Source organism: Colossoma macropomum, unplaced genomic scaffold (genome assembly GCF_904425465.1).
Source record: "Colossoma macropomum unplaced genomic scaffold, Colossoma_macropomum, whole genome shotgun sequence".
Classification (NCBI taxonomy): domain Eukaryota; kingdom Metazoa; phylum Chordata; class Actinopteri; order Characiformes; family Serrasalmidae; genus Colossoma; species Colossoma macropomum.
The window spans coordinates 13,961,679-13,977,049 of record NW_023494788.1 but is presented as its reverse complement, the minus strand read 5'-3'; the positions used below and the strand labels follow the sequence as shown (position 1 = coordinate 13,977,049).

Sequence of the window (15,371 nt, the reverse complement as noted above, 5' to 3'; positions counted from 1 at the left end):
AAGTAGTGACAGTGACTGCTGTCAGAATCGAGTATTTATTTGCCGAGCGAACACTGCCCCCCTCTTCCATCCCTGCTGTCTCCAGCATCAGCGCTGCTTTTAGAGGATGCAAGCCCCGCCCTCTTAGCTGACGTCAAGCGGAGGCGGTGAGGTGGGCGGGGCTACGGGTCTGAATTCATACAATACAAACGGAGACTGAGCTCTGCGCACAACTACTGCACGACGAGTATGTCAGAGTGTGTGAGTGATGCCGCGCCAAGGCACACTATCATCTTGCTCCGTTGGGGAAACGCAAGCACCAACAGCATTCCACCTTTAGGCCTATATAGTTTTTTTTTTTTTCCTTCTTGAACACAGGGCGTCTTAGCTCTGTATCATCCAGCCAAACAAGTGATGGTGACGAGTGAACTAACGTGTTTACGTTCGCAGCGCTAACGAAATGTTCGCTCGCTCTGTGCTGCGCACTCGTGTGTGAGACACCACATTCACTGAAGTAGTTCCTGTGTGGCCCTGGAGAGTTCCCAGTTCCGGGCGTTGAGTGTTTTTCCACCCCCTTTCTTTCTCTCTTGCTGTGTTTTTTCCCAGTCAGAAGTGTTGCTTGTTGAGTAACCGACTTGGAGCCACCAGTGTCGTGTGCGCGCGCGCGGAGAGCTGAGGAGGACCTAGCCTTCACCGCCGCTGCCAAAAAGTGCACCGCTGATGTTTTCCACCGCTCGCTTGAGGACCGTGGACTTTTCTCATGGACATGGATCGCTTTCGCCTTCTTTAGTTGGATACCGACCCGTCGGCACGACGAGGCTATTTGCTTCCCGCCGGTGAGGAGGATTTTCTTGCCCCTCTCTCTCTCCCTCCACTTCAGCCCGGTTCGCGGCACTTCATCTCCTCAAGCAGTGATGTTGCTACGTGACGGGAATTGAGAGGATTTTTTTCTCCGTATTCGCCAAAAAGATATCGACGGTAAGTCGCATATTCGTTAAATAGTGTGATAAATGTGTAGCGGTTAGGGCTGGAGTGGAGTTGCCGAAGAATTTGTACCTCAGATTTTAACTCAGTATTACTTGCCAAATCGGCACACGGTGAGCTGGACCGAAAGCCTGCCTGTACGAACCCCGTGAAAGACTTTTTAGGCTGTTAGCGTGTTCTCCTCACTGCTGGAACCAAGAAAATACGTAAAAGCCGTCCGTGCAGTTAGTCGGGCCGGAGTCGAGGAGGCGCGCATTCAGGCAAGTGTGCAGGAAATTTTAAATGTGGAAAACTAGGGGGAAAATGGTATTTTTCAACTCTACCTCACGAAAATGCAGCTCACAAAATCATCCTATTTTACCCATGTACGTTATACTTGACGCCTACCTGCTTAGACAGCCCCAGTTTCCCCGAGCGCCTATAAGTTTCTTTTAGCAGCTAACACTGCTAAATGTCTCCTTCAGCGAATTTAAAAAGCTGTTGTTGGGCTCCGTGGTGAGCATTCATCGCGTATACAGCCCACACGTGAATCCCTAACTGCACAACGGTGGTTCAAAATCTCTGCACGTAGCCCATCGCTGGAGCAGTTTAACAACTTAAGAAAAATCACCCTTAGCACATGATATCGCTTAAATACGACGCCGTGGAAAGGAGCGAAATGCCATGGCGATATAACACCCACCTATGGTTTAACATGTTCGTCAAGAGCGCAATGAAAGCCCGTCCTAGCGCTCTTCATGGCTAGCTGCTCCAGCCTCCCGTATGCTGGCCTCATGTTCAGCTCTAAAACTCCGGCGGGCTTCACCGGCACCTTCACCGGCCGCTGGAGATACACGGAGGAGCTCGAGATCCGTCATTTTCCATTCCGGCCGGCTGACGGGATTTTCCGCCTCAAGCTCAATCTTTTAAAACAACGCCGTTCCTTAGGGCGCATTAGTTTTATCAGACTGACTAGAATAGGATTCTGCTCGGGTGCATGTAATATATTCCGGGCACGCATATGTAAGAACTGCGTTTCTGACTCTGCTCTCACTTTCCGCGACAGGAAGGCTGCTTCTGTTTATTTTTTGGGATAAACACTATATATGCACGATACTGACAGATGTGTTCAGTGTTGCTGATCATTTTTACTGTTTACCTGCTGGTAGCTGATCAGTATTACACCTTGCTACACTTCAGTGGGCCTTTGTCATTGCAGGTCTAGCTGCTAGTCCAATTCCTACTACTAATAAAGAATAATCAGCTTTTTACAGCTTTGCACAGAGCAAATTTTGGGAAAGGGTATTAGATGGCATTAAATGCTGACTGGATGTGCTACTTCCGAGGACTGCTAAACTTGCAGATTCAGATTCGGCACTTACCTAAATACTGTCGACTTTGTAATTTAAACCTTTATTTGGCAAAGCAATTTACAGATTATAGTTGCATATTTATTTTGAATAGACATTAATGACATCCTGTAAGACTTGTTAGGCCATTAATGACATCCTGTCTTCATTTCCTATCCTCGTAAAACGCAAAATCCTGCTTAGTAAATTACACCTGTCTGGTTACCCGTGTGGGCGTAACTTTCTCTGCTCTTGTATCATTGCAGTTAAGCTATATTTGGATTGCCTAAACTACAGCATAGCCTATAGCAAATAATAATAGGATCATGTACTTCCACACTGAAAGTGAGATATATTAACTCGGGCATCTCTGAAAAGTGTCACCCGAGTTTTAACTTAGACAGCTCTGCACAGCTCGTTATTGCCATCATCCCAGACTGAGTGATGTGACCTCATGGAGGAATCAATCACTCCTACCGGCATATTAGGAAATGACAGTCTGTCACAGTTCTGTAATTTTAATATTGTGTTTTAGAACTGATTGATCTCTTAATGGTGAAAGGAGAGCAAATGCGCTTGAATAAAGTTAGATTCGAATGACTCTTTTCAAGGAGAAAAAAAGTTATTCATCTTTAAACTTGTGTACTTTTGTTGAAATGTATTGACTGTTATATATAGTATAGTATTAATATATATCAAATTCAGGCACACAGTTTGCTTGCAAGGGCGATAGTAGAGTTGATATGTGCTTATACTCCATCTAAGAAGATACATTAATGGCATAGTGGTGTCACAGTCTGCAGTGCTGGAATGACACTTTGCAAGGTTTTAAACATTTTATGATGCATATTCTTGCTGTAATCTTCAAAGTTCTAAGACCAAACTATGCCAATCCCGATCTGATTCTCACCACTCTAGTGCCCTCTGTTGACACTTACTTCTTTCATTGCAGTTGATAGTCAATTTAGTATGCATCTTTAGCCCTATACATAGATTGCAAGGTACAGCGCAAATGGAACGTTTTGCATTTTATCTATTCAATGATTTGTAATAGCGTTTTTATGGTATACTTGACTTATCGCGTCATGAATATCTATAAAAAGAAGCCCAGTGCAGTGCAAGGTCATCATGGCCCAAGGACAGAAAGTTTAAATTAAAACATTAGTCATGTTTTGGTCTCCTTTGGTCTCCTGTACCTCATTATTGAAGAGCCTTTTTTCATTTATCATTTAATGACGGCCTTTATGGAGACTAAAATTAGTACTACTTAAGGAATAACATAGTAGTGAAATAAAGAGAGGGTAGTGATTATGATTCTCAGGAGCTTTATGGGTGTCACAAAGCGAGAAGTTTTAAAGTTCTTTGTCATCTTTGGGCAAGAGGCTCATTTTGCTTGGAAGTATTTAGTGTATTATACACTTTGCAGTCCAAATACAATGAATTAGTCTGAGAAAATTATGTACCAGCTTCTGACATGCTTTTTCTTTTAAGGTTCCCACAGTGACTTGACTGATGTTGGTCTTAGAAATTAAATCAAAGTTTTATTAAGATAATTTATAGGCCAAATTAGCACAGTGAAATATCCTGACTGTGATTAATGGCTTGTCGCAATGGGCAAACAAACATCCGCTCACTTTCCTCTTGGCTGGATTAGAATGCGAGTTATTTTGTCAGGTTCCTGCACGGAAACTTCTGGGCAAATGGCTGACATGGCTGTTTGAACGCATAATCGTTGCTGACAGCCATAAATCGACTGCATTGCGTTCAGTACATCTATTTATCCTTTTCGATTGACAACCTATTTAGTATGCTAATACCTCCCTATTGATCATACATGAGTCTCATGATCAGTGTAGCAAACATCAAACCAACTTGTGTGTAGACATGTGGCTTTACCTTTCGATATTCCAATGAACTTGACCTTTAAACTTAGTATATTTCTATCAGAGGTTTGAAATGCTTATTTTCATTTGTCTTTGTATCTCTTATTTTAAGTAGCTTAGATATGTAGTGAATTATGCCAGTAGTGGTTTGACTAAGTGCACATTTTCTTGCGCAATAAGCACATTCATGTGAATATGTACCAGTAGCGCTGGGTGATATATCGTCTATAGAGGTGATGGTGGGCAATATGACAGAAATATAACATTATGTTACTCACTTTATACAATATGTATCATGATATTTAGTTTTCCTGAGACTTGATAAGTTGGAACACACAAGAAGTACTGCTACATTTAAGAAATACCGTAAAGAATTATGAATATAATAATGATAATTTATTCAACATTTCACTTTACTACATTAAATTCAATTAAAAGGCTTAATAATGCACTATTCTAATGAAATATGCAGTTTTCATTTTCATTTTGCGTTCTTCAAGTACCAATCTTATCCACAATGTGCCCAGAAAAGCATTTTGTGACGTATATTATCAAGATAGTGATAGATATAGCCCACTATTATATACCAGTATGCTAGTATAGGGGTGACACGGCACACATTGATTTTTAGTTTTCGTGAAATTGATCAATAAAAACTTTTTTGAGAAAAATGGACTTGTAATTTCTCTCTGGGTAATGTTTACAGTGTTGTGTAAGGTTCCCTTTGGTGTAACTGTTCAATTACCAATAAGCTATTACATTTTAGTACTAGTATTTAAGAAGCTTGAGTTCATTAATTTTATTATTGCTAACTTAACTATCATCTGATACCGTGATATATTTCGAAAATATTGAGATATTTAATTTTAACACTATCACCCTGCACTATGTATTGAAAACAGAGATCAGCTACCAGACTCATAATGTGCTAAAGGAGAATAATGAATAAAAAAGACATGCACGGCCCCAGCGGATGAGAAGATTGACATCCTGACTAGAGAGGAGGGAAAGCAGGTAGGGGAGGCTGCTGAACAGCTGGCAGGGGGGCGATGGGCCTCAAGCTGCTGATGGCAGGAGGTTGAGGGCAAATTCAAACAAGACATTGAAATGTCAAAGAAACACGCAGGCGTGAGGTTCCTTGAAACCGATGGGGAGAGCAATGTCTGAGTGATGAAAATGAATGACTTACAGTAAGTGACATGCTTTAGGCACTTGTCCCAGATTAACTTCCATAAGCACCCTTAATAATTCTGCGAAACGCCTTCACGGTTTAATTACAGCTCTGATTTGGCTCCTTCGTTAGAACCTGCGAATCTCATGCACCTTCTTCCAAGAATCCCCCACCCGTGTTCCACAGACAGTCATAGACACTCTTGATCCATGCAGACAATTATTCAAAGCAAAGCTCCCATTGCGATGTAAGATGAAGTGCACTCGGGGCTGGCGGGATATTTTCCTCCTTGACAGCCCGGCTCATAATAAAAACAGGCAGCTCAGTCCATCACATTGTCTTGTAAAGTGATCCACACTCGGTGCGTTCCTCAGCTCCAGCTCCAGAGGGAAGGGTGGCTTTTGCCTACTCTGTGGAATCCATGGTCCAGCGCTCAAAATAGATCACTGGAACCCAGTGCAAGCAGGAAAAATGTCCTCACTGACACTTGCACATGTGATTTCTCTCGACACGTTCTCCCAATACGCTAAAAAGCTGCAAGTTTTCGAAAGATTGAGAAAGTTGAACCTCAAAGCCTTGCAAATCTATCTAGAGCATAGTTTTGAGAGAGTTGGTCCCAAGAGGAAATCTGAGCATAAAATGGCTATACATGTTTTGCAACAAGATAAACTGTCCTAAATATGGTGAGGAATGACATGTGGGCTCCCTTGTGGAATTGTCTAATCCTAGGCTCCATGTCCCTGGATAGCAGAGCTCCTTACAAAATGCCAGACAGCGCTCACTTGAGCTTGTGCTTATTCTGTGTACACTATTCTATTCTATTTTGGGTTACGTAAGTTCAGCAGGGCTCATTTTCAGAAGGATTGTACATCTCATTATTATTGTATATTTCCAGAATTATGAATAAACAGGCATGGTGGGGTTGTATCAAGCTGGATTTCGCACAACAAAGGACTTGAAAGAGGTGGCAGTCATACCGAATGCATTACAAAGGCCTTCCCACGTCATCCTTAATATAAGACAGAGCTACTGTATGTCGAAGAATCTAGATCATCTTTTCATCTTTTATTCACCACTCTGCAATGCACTCCTTAGCCAGGGAGTTCTCTTCATTATGCATTGTTGGGCACAGCCTAGGACTCTTTCGAGCTTATCGCAGTACAGTAGGTGAATAGTAATTGCTCGGCCTCGCTGGCTAAAAAAAGGTCCAAACTTCAAAGCAAAGCAAATCATGATCTCCCTGTTTCTCCAAAGGACAACATATAGCTACCAGTTTGCGAATCAGTATGAAGAACAAGCCGCTCATTGATCACTGTCATGTAAATAGCGTGAGCAGCGCTCCTGTGTCCAGTACACCTTTAATGAGTCTCTCCAGAGGTCTGCCACAGAGCACTCACCGCAAGAAACAGAACATGCTCTGACAGCACAGACCTCAGCCAGCCTCTGTTTGCCGTACTTGCACATCAAAACAGCCTCTATGACCCCCATATATTTAAAGAAGTCATCCTTCCAGAGGGAGCTTATGGAATCCTGATGGTAAATGTCACGCTCATATCATCAACTTATGATTAATTTTTGATGGATCTCCAAGCCTGGACCATTGTGTGTCTCTGTCACTGAGGCCAGAAATGTTTTGAGTGATTTGTTCATTAGACCTCCATAAATTTGATGTGCAAATGCAAAAACTGTTCACATCAGCCTGAAGATTTATTATTTGTGTCCCCCTTCTGTTGAATATTTCTCGAATATCCTTTTATGAAACTTTCAGAAAAGAGCACTTTATTCTCTCTGCCCTTGTTCTACTGTCACATATTAGAGTCATTAATATGCTAAAGCTATATTTAATGTATCCTTCCTTCAAAAAAGGCTGCACAAGAATCTGTCAACTCTTGGGGGCAAAGCTTTTTGGAGTCAAGCAAATTAAAGATGCATAGATTGTACTTTTTAAACTTTCATATTGTTACCATTGCTTTGATTAAAAGAAAGAGAAAGCGAGTAGAATGGCTTTTCAGTGTGTCTGGGGAAATTACAGAAATCACATTTTCTTACAGAAATAGCACAGCATATGAAACTCTGTAAAGTAACAATACCCAGACTTGGGAAGTGTTAGGCATCTTCCCCACCAGTGTTCAATGACCTAGTTGAGCTGCTGGCGCAGAGTGAAGGCCTCAGCCCTCTGGCAACTTTTATTTATATTATGCCCTGACAGGATTGATGTGGCCATCGAGTTGGCAACAAACGCCAAAATGTTGATTCATAAATCATGTCAGCGTGCTTTAGAAATGTGGCTTCGGATTCTACTGTGTGATAATTATGATCGTTCGCCAGAGCCGTTTTTCTTAAAGTGATCAAAGAACTCATTATTGTGGATAATTGCGGAGAATACTCAAGATAACTAGGCTATAGATAATACAATAAAGCAAATCTTATGTAGTACTGTATTTTACGCCATTGAACATTTAACCTATGCATTTTAAAAGTGGAGCTGTAAGAAATGTTGAAAAATAAAACAATAGATTATACAGTTGCTTGTTTCTTGAAGTGCTTAACAGCTTTAATTAGGGTGATTGTGAAAGTTAAGTGAACCTATAACAGTCCCTTGTCCATACAGTCAGCATTTGATGGGGAGCACCAAAGGTTAATTGTGTTGAACACCACTAAATGCTGTCCCATAGATTTAAGGAGCAGCCTTGCTCATCACTTGTTAAGATGTGAAAGGTCAGTTACAAAAACCCCAGAGAGAAAAGGATGCTAATTATAGCTGAATGTGTAATTGTGTGTTACATGGTTGTGGATACAACAATTATCTTTCCCTTTTTTCTATTCTTCCCTTATTACCATAGAAATTACAGACCTTACAAGAAGAGATCCCCGCCCACTCTGAGCATGGACGTGGCGAGCGAGGCCCATGTTCTGGTGCTTTTCCTCACCTGCCTGGTGTCACTGTGCTGGGCCCAGGAGAAGGACTACACGGTGAAAGAGGAACAGCCCGAGAATGTGCGCATTGGAAATCTGCGCAAAGACCTGGACCTGAACCTGGACCCCAACATTAAGCTGTCCTCAGCCCTGCAGTTCAAACCGGTCTATAAGACAGGCGATGTGCCTTTGGTGAGGGTGGAGGCCAGCACAGGGGAAATCTTCACCACTGCTAATCGGATCGACCGGGAGAAGCTTTGTTCTGGAGTCTTCAACGAGAAGCGCTGCTTCTACGAGATAGAGGTGGCCGTGCTGCCAGATGAGATTTTTCGACTGGTCAAGATCCGCTTCCTCATCGAAGACATCAATGACAATGCACCCCTGTTCCAGTCTACTGTCATCAACATATCTATTCCTGAGAATACAGCAATCAACAACCGGTATCCAGTCCCCTCTGCCTTTGACCCTGACGTAGGGATCAATGGGATCCAGCACTATGAACTCGTCAAGGTGGGTGCACTATTATCTCATGCTTTATTAATTGCCATATAATGGATAGTTAATGCCCCTGATAAAAACAGGACTTGTTTTGGGCTCAAGGAGGCTGAGATAATTTACTGTGTTTTGTTTAAGGTAAGTTGTTAATTGTGGCAAGAAGGATGGGAACAATAATGCAGACCATGCGTTTTTCCCCAACTAATTGATGTTCTACTAGAAACTAGTGCAATATTCTCTGTGCCTTAATATAGTCTGCCTAAACCAGAAAGTAGGATAATGGAATGCGTTCCATTACACTATGTACAGCACCTAATGTGTCACAGATGAATTTCATTTTGCATATTTGATCCTGTGTATGCAGTTTAATAACAGCTGAACATCCTGTATTACTCAGGTTATGGTAAAATTCATTTCATAAAGCATATCACCTGCTGTTTCCATGCAAGTCACAATACAATTTCTACAATAAAGTGCAGTGAATGAAGCAAATATTCCAAGTAAATGTGCACTGAGGTTTGTCTTGTGGTTTGATTAAGACTATAGCACACTTCGAAACAAAGAAGTCAAGAGTGTCATTAATGCGTAAAAGAGTAATTTGTACCTTTTCTTGTGAGAATTAGCAGAATCCTTGCTTTCCATGTCTGATTAGGTTACCAATTTGCATTTTTAAAGAGCCTTCACTGCCAAGGCCTCTCCAGTGCACCGCTCTCAGTTGCTCGTGCTTGGAAAATGACCAAACTAATGTTACAGCTAGGCTGCATATTACAATAAATTTGTGCAGCTTCTCCTTTGGGTTCTGTAATTCACTTTCTTATTTATGAATTGGATATCTGAATGTGAATCAAACGCAGGTTCAGTGATGGGGCGTCTAAGCGAATGCAAAATACTGGGGAGAGGCTGTGTTTTTCTTCTCTGAGGTTGGTGCAAACATCCCTTGAGTAGCATCTGGCCACGAATCCACCTCTTGGACTGTGTTTGCATAGTCCTCCGAGAGATAGTCTCTGAAGCTCCCACGCAGTAATAGTTTACCCGGAGAGACGAGCTGATTCTCAGCGTGGCGAAGCATGATTAGCATTGTGGGCCACAGCAGCTGCCGCGCTGTACAGCAAGAGGCTCTGCTGTAAAAGAGCCCCGCTGCTGATCCCCATCTCTGCTCTTTGCTCATTCAAGGCATGTCCTGCAAAGAGGAAGCCCGCCCCGAATGACACGGAGGGGCATTATTGCCTACTCCCGGTTTTAATTGAGGTGCCATATTAATTGTTCCATCAGCATTAGTGTTGCTATGTCACCTGGAACGACGCTTCTCCGGCTTCTGTGGACACCATCAAGGTCAGCCTGGGGAAAGTAATACCATGCATGGCTGGAGGAGGGCTTTCCATTAGAAGAGATTTTATCACTTAAAGAGAGCCTTTTTACAAGTTGTGTCTAGAGGCATGTGGATCAGATCAGGCTCAGGGGATGAAGATATTGACTTTTCTGTTGTGGGTTCCACCCCACATATTGTTATTTTCACTCCACCATTTAAGCACTCTAACCCCACATTAAGATACTAGTTCTTACCCTTTTCACTACTATTTAGATTTAAAGCTCTCTTTATTTCAGTATCCTCTGTGAGTTTTTTTTCTTCTGTGTGTTTAGGATTGATAGACATGTTGTGCTTTAGTGTTTAGACATGCATACATTTACATTTTAAGTTTATTTTTAGTGATATTATCTGTATTATCTCAGTAGTCAAGGAGGAGAGGCAACTAATTAGCACTAATGATTAGGGATGCACTGATATTGGAGGTGATTGCCTGATATCTGATCTTTTGAATGTACACATCTGCCAGTACCGATGCATAAAACTTTACAATATGTGTAAATTAAATATAAATCAACTTGGATGAACATTACAGAGAAATGTAATATTTATGTAGGGTTAAAATGCAATAAAATTAATAGAATGCAGATATTTAAATGCAGTAGCCCAATGTTCTGCTCGTCCAAAGTACAACAAATGCATCATCAAATATCGGTTTGAAATATCAAATCTAAACCAGTGCTGATATTTTTTTAAAGCAAATATCTGCCGATACTGAAAGGATTACACTAACATCATGCATCGCTACTAATGGGAAAGCCTTGACAAGTGACTGATTGACAGCTTAAACCTCTGTACTGTTTCTGTATCAGCTTCAAAGGCTCCAACAACTGACTATAATAAATGGGGCTGTTCTCTAACAAAATAATTAACTACAGCTGGTCAATCAAAACAATTTTTGTTTTCTTGGAAGCAGTTACGCTTACGGTTACAAAAGCCTGTGGATACTCATTAAAATGTAATATTTTAAGGTTTTTGAGGAACTCAAAATGAATAAATGCGCAAAGTGGATGAATTCTGAGGGTAGATGGAGATGGCTGACTAATTTCTATTAGTGTTCTGGATGGCACTGGACAGTTGAGGAACAGAGGAGGCTTCCAGCCATATTGCTCCCTTTCATTTGGTTCCAGATTTCATTTGTGGCTGATTTTTGGCTGGGGGCTTGGACCAGGATTGGTCCAAGGAGACAGCTCTTGTGTTCTGGTCTCAGCCAAATGGTTTAAATCTGATCACAGCCGGTGGCAAAAGAGAAGGAATGAGAACGTGGTCAGAGGATTGAGAAAGAGAGTGTCTTAGCAGCCTCATTCGTTGGACTAGACTTGAGCTCCATATGCAGTGCATTTGTGTATGGCCTGCACAGGTCTATGTACATGTGTGCTGCATATAGACTTTCAGTTGCTATTGACGTCATACAAGGTCGTCTCATTGATTCATAATGGTAGATGCTTCACCTAATCCACATTGGCAGTGTTGAAAGAGACTGAGATTGTGCCATGTGTGCTGAAAACAGCTAGAACAACAACAAAATTGATTTCCTTAGATTACGTTTTCAGTATTTTTTCTGCATTATGTTATTAAAGCATAAATACAGCTGAATACAACACATATTTGGGAAAAAAATAAATAAATAAAAAATTAAAATATTAGGAAACAGGAAAATTTTTCAATAATAAATACTTTTACCACTTTTAATGAAACCAGATGTGAATGAACTGTACAGTGTTAATTTCTGTGAGATCTACCTGTTTTAGAGCTTTAGGCTGCCAGTTAGCTAGCATGCTCTTGCAGTAATTAATGAGAGCATGCTGGATTAGCTAACCAGTGCCACTGAGTTTAATGTGTGCTCACCTAAAAGGCCCTTTTGAGTGACTTAAATCTTGATTTCATAGAAATATGATCAATCCTCTGCTCACTGACAGGAGCTGACCAAAAAAGTTGTTTCTGTTTTTTAAGACAGCGGTTAAAAAGAGAGATGCATCCATCTGCACAGCCAGAAGCCCAGCAGCAGTTTTAGACCATACAGTTTAGTTTCAGTTTAGTTTAGTTTTAAGAAGACAATTTCATGCCATGTTATCTGAGGTTTACAGAACAGATATTCTGTCTGTTAATCATTTAAACAAGAGCTCTCTACATCCATACCATACGACCAACTGTAGGCTACTGTGTGTGCATTTCGCATCATCCGGCTTCAGACAAGACAACACATCAAACATAAGCATTAGCTTACTGTCGAAAAAAACTTTAAAAATTATGTATTTAAATATTTAATATGATTTTTTGCTGTGTACCTGCTGAAACTGGAGCTACTGCTTGCAAGTTTATTCATTTTTTAACAACAAAAGACAAACTACGATAGTCATATTAAAAAAGTATGAAATGTGTATAATAGCTCATCGTTATTCACCACAATTTTTTATTCATCTTCTTGATGAAATAACCACAAGAATTTTTATTCAATCCTTAAAGTGAAACACATGTCTTGACTTTTTGTTATCTTTGTAGAATATTCTAAATTGAAGATACTATTAATTTTCGGTATATTTGAAAATGAAAATATTCAATAGTTTCAGCGCGAATTGTACACAGGACATCTCATACCTGTTTCTGTGTCTTGTGTGGTGTTATCTTCTGTCAGTTACATCCTTCTAAAAAGCAGACTCACCTCATGTGTTTCTCATAATAAGCTGCAGGTCAATGGGTATAAATATGTAGAGATTCTCAAGCAAACATAAGCATTAGCTTGCTTAAGTTTACTGTCAAAAACATGAAAAAAAATGTATTTATATATTTAATATGATTTTTAGCTATGTACCTACTGAAACTGAAGCTACTGCTTGCAAGTTTATTTATTTTTTTAACAACAAAAGAGAAACTACGATAGTTATAAAAAAAAAGTATGAAATGTGTATAATAGCTCATTGTTATTCACCACAATTTTTCATCTTCTTGATGAAATAACCACAATGTAAAAATGTCAACAGATTCTAAAATCATGGCATGGCCTGAAACTACTGGTCTGGAATGACTGGTATAAAGCTGCTGCTGCTTCTCTGGCTCTGCAAATGGATCAAGTTGGTACAAAGATGTTGTTTCCTCTGCTCTCCTGAACCGCTCATCGGTAATGCATTCAAACAGTGCCAGCAACTTGTTCTGTGTTGCCAAATTAGGCAGGATCCCCCAGATTGTCATTTTATGCTGCTTGCTTATCAGTAATGTTTTTTTTTGTTGTTTTTTTTTCGTTATCTTGTAGCTTATCAATTAAGTTTCATTCAAAAGCTTAAATGAAAAGCTTCATTCCTTTTTTTTCAGTCCTTAAAGTAAAACACATGTCTTGACTTTTGGTTATCTTTGTAAAATATTCAAAAATTGAAGATAATATTCATTTTCGGTATATTTGAAAATGAAAATATTCAATAGTTTCAGCGCTAATTGTACATAGGACATCTCCTACCTGTTTCAGTGTCTTGTGTGGTGTTATCTTCTGTCAATCACATCCTGCTAAAAAGCAGACTCACCTCATGTGTTTCTCATAATAAGCTGCAGGTCAATGGGTATAAATATGTAGAGATTCTCAAGCAGCATGCATATTACTTTCAGATGATTGTCACTTCCCTTGGGCTGGTGATTCATGCTCTTTTGACTCTTCCTTAGCCTGCCTGAAGGTAATCAGAATCCCCCAGCCTCATTTTATATGGGCCAGACTAGAACAAAGTGATGATTGATAACTCATACAGCCTTTGGCCACAGAAAAATATAGCTCATTAGATCCTCTGTGTATTGTCTGCAGATGCCCATGTAAAACAAAACTAAACATAGACATCTAGTCAAAGAGATCCAGTCCTCACATGCCTCATAACCCATGGCTATAGTGAATGCTTTGTAGCATCTTGACTACAAAACAGTATGTATTACTCCAAGGAGTAGAAGGAATTTAAATGTTCTGTATATTTCTGCATTGAAATGGGAATTGTGAGCTGGGACAAAATCTAATATTAAATATTTTCATATATGTCTTCCAATGCTGATACCAATGCCAATACATAAACAATTGTAAAAAAGTAGATATTGATAATTAACCTGTATTAGTATTAGAGAGAAATAAGATATTTATTCCTATAGAGTTATAGATGCAGTAAAGTGAATAAAAATCACTTAAGAGTCACTTAAACATTCTGCTTTTCTGGGATACAATAAACATGTCATGAAATATCAGTTGGAAATATTCCTGAAATCTAAACAGCCATACAATGCCAACAGTTGTTTAAGCAATTATATGCCAGTACTGATATGAACCGATAACGTTATGCAGAAGAGATATGCACTAATATGGGAAATGGTTGACCAATGTCAATATACAATATTTTTCACGTACATATCTGCCAAAACCGATACATAAATATTTATAAAAAATAGAAACTGAGACTACATCTACCTGGATTAGCATTAAGGAAAAATATAACGTTTATTTCTGAATGGTTGCAAATACAATAAAATAAACAAAATGAAGATAATTTAGTGCATTAGCCTTATGTCCTGCTCAAGAGTACAATAAGTATGTCATTGAATGTCATTTATATTGATATATTGATATAAGCCAGGCAGTACAAATGTTGTTTTTATTGGTAATCCATGTGAGAGTATTTGTGTAGATATTTAATGTTGATTATGTTATGATTCTCAGTGCTCTGTTAACCCATTTTCATGTTTATGGTACTGACTGAGTTGGCTACAGATGGTAAAATCACAATCTGTGCCAAGAACCACCAAAGAAGATATGTTTCATGTTTTTGAAGTACGTAAGTCTGATTTTGTCAGTATAACAATGTGTGCTGCCTGTTGCCATGACAGTTACTATATGGTGTTAGCAAGGTGCCAATAAATTGTGGTTTGTTAAAGTCATTCTAAATTAGTCAAGTGAAACCTTTATGTGGTACATGCATATATCTTAATCGCCTTTGAAATATGTGCCTAGACAGAGTAATCTCTGTCGGCATTATGCGCACCATGAAGCTTATCTCTTAAGGAAGATGCGTTTTCTTGTTTTAGCATGAAAATGTTTCTGACTGAAAGAGCTTCAAAGAGCCTCTTTGTTTCTCAAATGTGCTTGACTCTCATTCAAGCGCTGAGCCCTTTTCCCCCTCTGTCTTCCTCTCTTGCTTTACCTCGGAAGGATAGAATATGTTGCCTGCTTTCAGCTTCTCCATGTAGCCTGATCTGTAATCGTAAATATTAGTGCTAGTTTTGAAAGG

At 39.8% G+C, this 15,371-nt stretch overlaps 1 protein-coding gene across 1 annotated transcript in view; it reads left to right on the top strand.

The window, feature by feature from the left end:
- Window positions 1–216: 216 nt before the first annotated feature.
- The window catches only part of pcdh11 (protocadherin 11), a 29,259-nt gene continuing 14,104 nt past the window's right edge, over window positions 217–15,371 (top strand). The window contains exons 1-2 of the mRNA XM_036568550.1: window positions 217–957; window positions 8,189–8,771. Of these exons, the coding sequence (XP_036424443.1) occupies window positions 8,232–8,771 (540 nt within the window). The 5' untranslated portion in view covers window positions 217–957; window positions 8,189–8,231. The remainder of the gene's footprint in view (window positions 958–8,188; window positions 8,772–15,371) is intronic.